An 8610-nucleotide genomic window follows, 5' to 3' on the forward strand; every position below is an offset into this window, starting at 1 on the left:
GCTAGGACAGAACAATAGAAAAAAGAAGATACCAGGAATCATCAAAAGGAAGATCGTGAACTTGGTTAGTTTTGTTATAACTAAATTTGAATACATTGTAAAATAGATATTAATTAAATTAAGAGAAATTATTGTAAGTATCTGTATTCTGATTGCCTAGCAACTACACGCCCTGAGATTAAGAGTCATTTTATATAATAAAATTCTATTATCAAATTTGTATTCAAGTTCTTAATTTGAAACCAAATTATCCTTTATATTTGAAAAAAGTTTAAAAACTAACTAAATTCTTTTTATTTTATTTTTAATATTTTTTTAAATTATTACAATATATATATATGTGTGTGTGTGTGTGTGTGTGTCAAAAAATGCTAACTGTCCTTAAACAAACTCTGTGATAAACTGAAACCATCCGTCTCCTGTATGATTTAGTAACAATCGCTTCTTTCCAAATTGGGGCTGCATATAACATAATAGGGGACAACAGTAGCAAGAAGCCTTCGGTAGGCTACTTTCTCTGGGACCTCCAACATTTGGCATAAGGCGTGACAAAAAGGATGCTACTTTAGCTTTGTCTGTTGGGCATCTACTATACAGGTCCATCTTGCAGTGTAAAAGCATTCTTAACGTCTAGAGTGATGATTGGTGCATAACACTTAGCACCTCTCCTCCACCTTGCTCCAGCAATTGCTGTGCGGGCCATCTCGACTACCAATGCAACAGCATCTATTGTGGATCGCAACAATCGCCACTGGTTCCACAGGTGAAACCAACACAGGGACAGCTTGAAGGTGTAAGTTCTAAGCACCAATAATAAAATGTAATGTATGTACTAGCAATGAAATAGTAATTAACAATTTCTGATAATGAATTATGAGAGGTATAGATATCATCACAACTTTAATTGACAAAGATAGAAAATTAGAAGCATATTTTCATTTCATACATTTTTACCATATTAAATTATTCATGCGATAATTAATTTATTATGTAAATAGATCTGTGGTCAGATGACAAAATTTTTAGATCTCATCAAGATGGTAAATTTAAAAAAAAATTCAGTATGCGATTCAGTGAATTGACTTATATATTATGATTTCCAGCTTTAGTTTTCTCATAAGCTTAAGAAAAAACCAAGAAGACCTTGGAACATAAAAGTTCTTTTTTTTAATGTAAAAATGACTTAAAACATTTTATCACCTAAGCACAGAAATAAAATTAGGTAGCATTTAAAATTTAATTCAAGCATTGAATAAAGCTGTTCTGTAAAACTGTAGATATACAACCTTATATCCCTATTTTCTGATTTACTCTGATGAGTAACTTCTCTTGGTGTTTCAATCTCTAGTGCAGATACTCGATTTGAGCTGTCAGTTGACATAAGTTGATTTGCATCTTTATTAGTCCTGGATTCATTCAAACTGTTTTGAAAAATTCTATCTTCTCCCTTCAATTGAAAATTATCCTTAGAATGTGATTTCATTACCGGCTTTAGCACTGTAAACAAAATAAGTAATGAAGTTACCGACAAAATAAAATGAGTAGTAAAAGATGGATTCACAAGAAGTATATTTACTATTTATAGAAATAGGTTCACATTAATGCCATAGTCAAGGTACCCATCCCCTGCAATGGAAATAGCACATATACCATACCCTCTGCCTAGAAATGTTATTTTTCTTTTCAGTAATGAAAATATTTTGTTCTTGTAGAATAAGTATAGGTGAGTCATAATATAAAGTAACGAAAAAATACTACCTTTTAAATAATAAATAGTGTTTACGCTTGACTTAGTAATTCTAGTGCTAACAAAGATTCACTAGTGGTTAATAATACTGTAAAATAAATTCTAATATTTCTATATATCTTTTATTACAGAAGAATAGCTAACTCTTTCTCTATAAAATAACTAATTTGAAACGAAATGCATTCAAAAACTTATTTATTTCAATAATAAATGCGTTTGTGGAAAAAGTAACTGAGAAAGTTAAAATTTTAATACTAATGTTACTTATGGTCAGGGCCATGAAGAACAACCGAGGACCCTTGGGAAAAAATTTCCTGTGCTACTGGAACACTTTTTAACAGGTCCTTTATAATGAATTCAAATAATAAATTTAGCACTGAAATGCATCCGCATCTATAATAATTGTAATAAAAACATAATCATTATATTTATTTTGTTCCCAAATTAGTTTGAAAAATATAATAAAAAAAATAAATTTTGTCCAAAATAAGACAAAACCAATCAACATATTAGTTTATTTAATATTTTTAAAGTAATGTGTGTTTTTAACATATGAATTTTGAATTTAATGTTAATTAATGTATCGTGTAATTAAAATAAAAAACCCCAAGGAAAAATGTCAACTAATGCTTACATAGAGTTGTATTTATAATACCAAGAATATATTTACAATAATACATTTATAATAAAATAATTTTTATAAGATGACTGGGGCAAAGAAGTAAGGAAAAAACTTTGAAAATGGCCTCAGTTAAAAAAAGTCTAAACAGCACTAAAATATATATGTATAAAATAGAATCGTTTGCGAATAAAATTAATAAAAACATTGTATTCTTGTATAGTTTTATTTTTTACAATCTGGTCTTAATTAGGTCCTAAGAATATTTTAACTTAGTCATACTGATTTATAATTAACTAGCAGACCCGGTAATGATTCGATATTGCTATATTTGAGGATGTATAAACACTAATTGAACCCTATTGAAACTTTGATATCAATTAATCTATAGATGAAGTGATGAGACGGTTACTAAAGTAACATATGGAATTAACATGACCAAACCAGTCAACAAAAAACTTGGAAGTGGTTTAGGGCTCTATAAACTACACGAAAGGGCAAAAACCAGATATAATTAAACAAATTAGAACTGGAGATATAAAACACAACGTTTGAAAAGTTTTTCTTTATTTGAAACTAATATTTCTTTCTATTAATGTCAATAAATCTATTTTTTTAGTGTAGGTTAAAAGAGGAGACATTCAGCTTTCCAACAGTTCTATTAATGAAGGAATTGGATAAAATGAAGAGGATTTATGAACGATTATATGAACAATGATCACCCGAATAAAAAACAAATCCAAATTAATCAAGGTGAAAAATTTCTTCTTGTCAACTTCTTTGAAAAATGGTATTTGAGGTTTTCAGACGACACTAAAAATGGATTTACTTTTTCCTAAAAAAAAATATTGTTGACATAGTTTACTGAAATTCTTATTATGTTTTTTAAAATTTTTAGTGAATAAAAAATCATTTAATAAAATCAGTTATAATTTTTTCTTATTCTTCAGAAAAAGAAAAATCGATTGGCATAATATAACCATGAAAACAATGTATAATCCCTAAGCCATGCTCCCAAAATGCTTAATTTTGATTAACTACATAAAAATCAGACCAGCTTATAACCTTTCCAAGAAAACCCTGAACATTTAGCAAAAAGTACCATCACAATCGGATGAACGGTATGGCAGTGCATAAAGTATCAACAAACAAATATCGATTTTTATGTATTAGATAATTTAATTATGTAATACACAATATTCAATATTTATATACAAATAGAATCTTATATAAATATCTTATATAGCTAAGCTGCTTCAGGAGGCCTAGTAAGAGCTTTAAATAAGCACTTAAAGAATAAAATAATTGATGTGTGAGCTATGATATTAAATAAGATTTTTTTGTGCAATAAGTATAACACAATAAAAATTATATTGTGACATTTACTATAACATATGTTATTTAAACTAATACTTACTATATTCTTGATTTATAAGGGATCTATTTTTCTGTATATCGGATAAATCGTGTTCTCCTAAAATGAGATTCATGTTACTTCCTTGTGACAACAAAACATTGTTTCCTGATGATACTAAAGTTGAATCTTCGTTATGGTGCTTCTCATGACTCTTATTCTCATCTTCGGGTGTATTAACCATATTGTCTTCAAGTTCATTTAGAGGCATAAACAATGGGAAAAAATTAATTTTCCTTTTTCTAGAATCATTTATTTTTTGTGGTAAATGCTTACCAGTTTTCGAAAATTGGCGTGGGGAGAGCTGAAGAGGTTTTCTTTGATTACTTGTATATTGACGAGAAGTTTTGAAATTATCTGCTTCATTTGAAGATATATCAAGACAGTGGGATTCATTATGTTTGAAAATTATATTTTGTATGTTATTTGCATTTTGAATAACAGAAGGACGAGATTTTTCAAAACTACCATATTCTGGTTTCAATTTGGGCACAACTGTTTTAGACATCTGGCTGTTTTGAAGATCTGGTAAAAGAATATCGGAATTTTCATCAGAATTTATTTGAAAAGTTGGCACAGTATAGTTGGAGCTTGATGGATGTGTTAAACCATCATCTTTGGTTATATTTTTATGAATTTCTAAATTCTTTTTAATATACCAGTCATATTCCATATCTAATTTAGCCCTCTTTTCTTGCTTAGAACTCCAATTAGACTCGTAGCTGCACTTTACTGGATTAATTGATGATGGTAATGAATCATATTTCAATGTTTGATCTTGAGTACTTGACACCTCATCATCAAAATTTTTTATTTCATTTTCATGATGTTTTAATTGTTGTCGTGAACTTTTAAAAACAAATTGATGTAAGCTGGTCTGATATTTTGATTTGACATGGGTTTTTTCCTGAAAAAAAAAGAAAGGCAATTCTTTCATTAACACATGCTAAGTTTATAAAATATAAATTATATACTTTATAATATATACATTAAATAAATTATGGAGATTTTTAATGATTATAAAATAAATTAGAACATTTTATTCTAGTTTATGATGAAGTTTTTTATACATTTTAATTGGCTTCATCAATATCAAAAAGTATTAATTAAAGACAGACAAATGTATGAACAATCAAAATAACACAACTTTTATTTATTTTTACAAAAGCAGTTTAACAAACATTCATTGAGTTCTAATAATAATTTAATTAACTATGGAAACCATTTGTTTGAAATGATTATAAGGTACCTTTTCTTTTGTATTTTTCAGTAAATTCTGGCTGCTTGTAGATTTTTTGGTTGAATTTTTATTTTCGACTGTCATAGAAGTTGATTTTTCATTAAAACTTTTGTTTGATGAAACCTTTTAACAAAATAAATAAATATATATATTAGATTCAACTAAAACTAATGAATTATAATGAGTTATTATTAATTCATTAGAATATTTGTAGATTACAGAACTGGTATAGTTTTCAGTTTAATTATGAAAATAATGTATTCAGTTAAAGACTGAAAAAATAAGAGACTTTCAAAAATAAAAGATTTCAAAGTAAGATCAATATTTCGTTGTTAGAAGTAGAAACTAGAGAGAAGTGGAAAATAGATATTCTCATCATTCAACACTTGACAATGGTGTTACATTCCTTGAATTGCATTGAAGAAAAGTCAAATCACCTATTTTTCTTTTTTACAATAGATATCGTAAACGTGAAAAACAAAATGTTAATCCACCTATTGCTAGATTTTAGTCTATTTTATCATACACTCAGCTTGATGGAGGTGTTTATGAAATAATTCCAAAGCTAATATGCCTTTTTCAGCCTTCATGATACCTGATGCTACATATATATTAAAAGTCATATTTTTAAAGATGTTTTCTTTTTTCTAAACATTCCAATTAGAAACATTGATTATTCTTTCTGAATTTTTGGGTGAATTGTATTGATTTAAAATTTTATGATGTACAATAGAAACTAACCATGAAATTTGAACTAAATAAAATTTGACTACAGGGTTGAATATAACTGATTTAGAAATCATTAAATTATCTTCCAATTATTAATTTATTGTTACTTACCAGACTTTCCTCATCTGAATACAGACTTTCTCCTTCTTCTTTTGAAAAAAATTGGTATTGAGAAGAAATGGCTACTACTTTTTTCACATCAACACCAACTGGAAAATATATAGGACAGGTAGAAATTTTAAATATCTAAATTTAATGAAATGATTGAGTGCTACCAATGGGTAGTTTCTCTACACGCCTGTAACATTCCAATTTAACTTAGATCAGATTTACTAAATGTATTATAATGTACAGTTCTAAATAGCAATAAATAAATATTAAAAAAAAAAATCTTTTCATAATTTTATTTTTCCCTTCTATTTCTTATTTTGTTATCATTTAATTTATATATTTGTAAATATAATGTGAATGAGCTGTATGATCCCTATGACCATTCATTATCTATAAATATAAGACGGAATACAATATTACACAATAAAATAAAAAAAATTACCCAATTTTTCACTTATCACATGTACTGTTACAGCTTCCATGTTTATTACTGGTTGTATGTTAATAGTAAAATTAATTTCTCCTTTTTGTTGAATAATAACACCATCTCTGAAAAATTAAAAATAAATTAGTTTTATTCAAAGTGACTCATTGAATATCATTAATAATAAAGAGAAACAAACGCAATATGTCTTCCATCACTCCTTTGAATTTGGTCATTTTTCAAAACATTACTAATTTAAAAAAGAAATGCTGAAGGAATAAGCAATAATGAAGTGTATTAAGGTGAGGGAGATGGGAGGAGAACAAAGCAAATATGGATGTAGTTTTTTTTTGTTATCTTGGTCAAACTCTTTCACTTATTGGTATGATTGAATAATATTATGAGAAAAATAAAAAATAAACTTTGGATAAATACAATAATATTAATAATAGAAACTTTATTAATTATTTCAAACATGTAAGAAAAACGTTTTAATTGAAGTGTAAGTATTAAAGGAAATTAAAACAAAAGTTATACAATAAAGATTGTACATGCTACTTGCTTGCTTGATTGCAATATATTTTCTATATCTCTAACATTTTATTTATTAAAATACAGTTATGTTTGTAAATTTTTTTTTTCTACACTGATCCTTTAATGTATAATGCATTATCCTTTGTGTAAGATGGATTTACATCTAGGAATAATTTTTGGCATAATATTATTTTTTTATATAACCTACATCTCATACTAATATTCCTTATTGTCATATGAACAGTGTTAAATTTATAAATGACGATTAGAATACTTAAACTTTTGTAATTGCTTCAGCATAGTTTCAATGTAAGCCAAACGAAATAGGAGTGGATTATATTATTAATTTCCATTTTCCCTGTGAGACAAACTCTGATTACCTAAAATTTTAACCAATTATGACAGAAAAGATTTTATTTTAAAGTATTTTTAATATTTGAATTTCGTAACTTTAATTTCTAGGTTTATTAAAATTAATTTATTTTATTTTAAGATGCTGTAAAAAAAGCAATCAAACTTTGGAAATTATGAACAATGCTTTATATACTCTAAGATTGATTTTTATTCTTATTTTCCTCATGGTTATTTGATTTTTTTTATTGTCATAATACAGTTCATAGTGTTCAACTGTCTTTTATAGAATTATCATCTACTGGCAAAATAAATTTCTAAAACAGTTGTATAGTAAATTTTATTTTAAAAGTAAAAAAAAAACATATATTGTATCTCTCTTAGGTCAATATTCTTGTATGTCATATCAGATCAATATACTTGGGCTATTTGTCTTGTGTGTTTTCACTTTTAGGGTTTCTGAAAAGAAATTGTGGAGAATTTTCTGTTTGTGGAACTCTAATAATGCTATTTAATACTATTGTAAAATCACATATTTAATATGGATCTTTAATTAAACAATGGAATTGGTTTCACAGCTAGAAAGAATTTAAAACATACTTAAAATACTTATATTACAAATATTTTGCAATTCATCTAGATTTTAAAACTAAATATGAACATCTAATGAACATATTTGAGATTCCTTACAAGCTTAAAAGTATAGATGTACAATCCTTGAAATATTCATCTGACCAAGTCTGTAAAAAGTATATCAATGACATTAAGGTTTAATGATGTCTTAATTTCAGAGTAGTCAGAGTTACTACTACATTTAACGATGACTATATAACACTATGAATAGTCCTAGATTGTTAAGTCCAATAATGAGACTCAAAATATTATGGGACATGTATATTGTGAGTCTTATTATTAGACTTACAACAAAAAATTTTGTTCATTATAAATGATCACAAAAAGTATAATTATAAATTAGGAGACCTTTATTTTATTTACCATAAATAATTTATAACAAATTTTTTGTTAAGTCAGATTACCTTTTATTTGTATCATTATCATTTTAATTTTATTTTATTATTATTTTTGTTCTGTTCTATTATTTTTCCCCTTTGGTAGATTAATTGAATTTTATAATATTATCATTAATAACATATTTTCTTAAAATTGATAGTTTTAGTAATTTGTTTTTCAAAAATACTTTATTTTAATTTTATCATATATACTTTTTTTTTTTTAATTTTTATTATTTTATCTTTCTTCAATCATTTTAAACCAAAATTTTTATCGGAGAAGATGGTTGGGGGTGCGGTCAATGAAACACAAATAAGTATGACTAACTTATTTTAATGTGCCGACGTTTCGGCTAGAGTTTCTAGCCTTCTTCAGGGCTAAAAACAAAACAAGATAACAACCACAGTAAGTATAGAAAAATAAAAAATAA

General features: G+C 26.3%; 1 protein-coding gene across 2 annotated transcripts in view; it reads right to left on the bottom strand.

Moving 5' to 3' along the window:
• Positions 1–8610, bottom strand: part of LOC106692450 (probable ATP-dependent DNA helicase HFM1) — a 46594-nt gene that overhangs the window by 2920 nt on the left and 35064 nt on the right. For both annotated transcript variants that reach the window (XM_067049016.1, XM_014438406.2), the window contains exons 16-20: positions 6303–6409; positions 5861–5958; positions 5030–5143; positions 3784–4687; positions 1287–1497 (exon numbers count right to left, since the gene is read on the bottom strand). In XM_067049016.1, the coding sequence (XP_066905117.1) occupies positions 1287–1497; positions 3784–4687; positions 5030–5143; positions 5861–5958; positions 6303–6409 (1434 nt within the window). The remainder of the gene's footprint in view (positions 1–1286; positions 1498–3783; positions 4688–5029; positions 5144–5860; positions 5959–6302; positions 6410–8610) is intronic.

The sequence above is a fragment of the Halyomorpha halys genome, unplaced genomic scaffold, assembly GCF_000696795.3.
Source record: "Halyomorpha halys isolate HHAL.00 unplaced genomic scaffold, Hhal_1.1 Scaffold58.1, whole genome shotgun sequence".
NCBI lineage: Eukaryota > Metazoa > Arthropoda > Insecta > Hemiptera > Pentatomidae > Halyomorpha > Halyomorpha halys.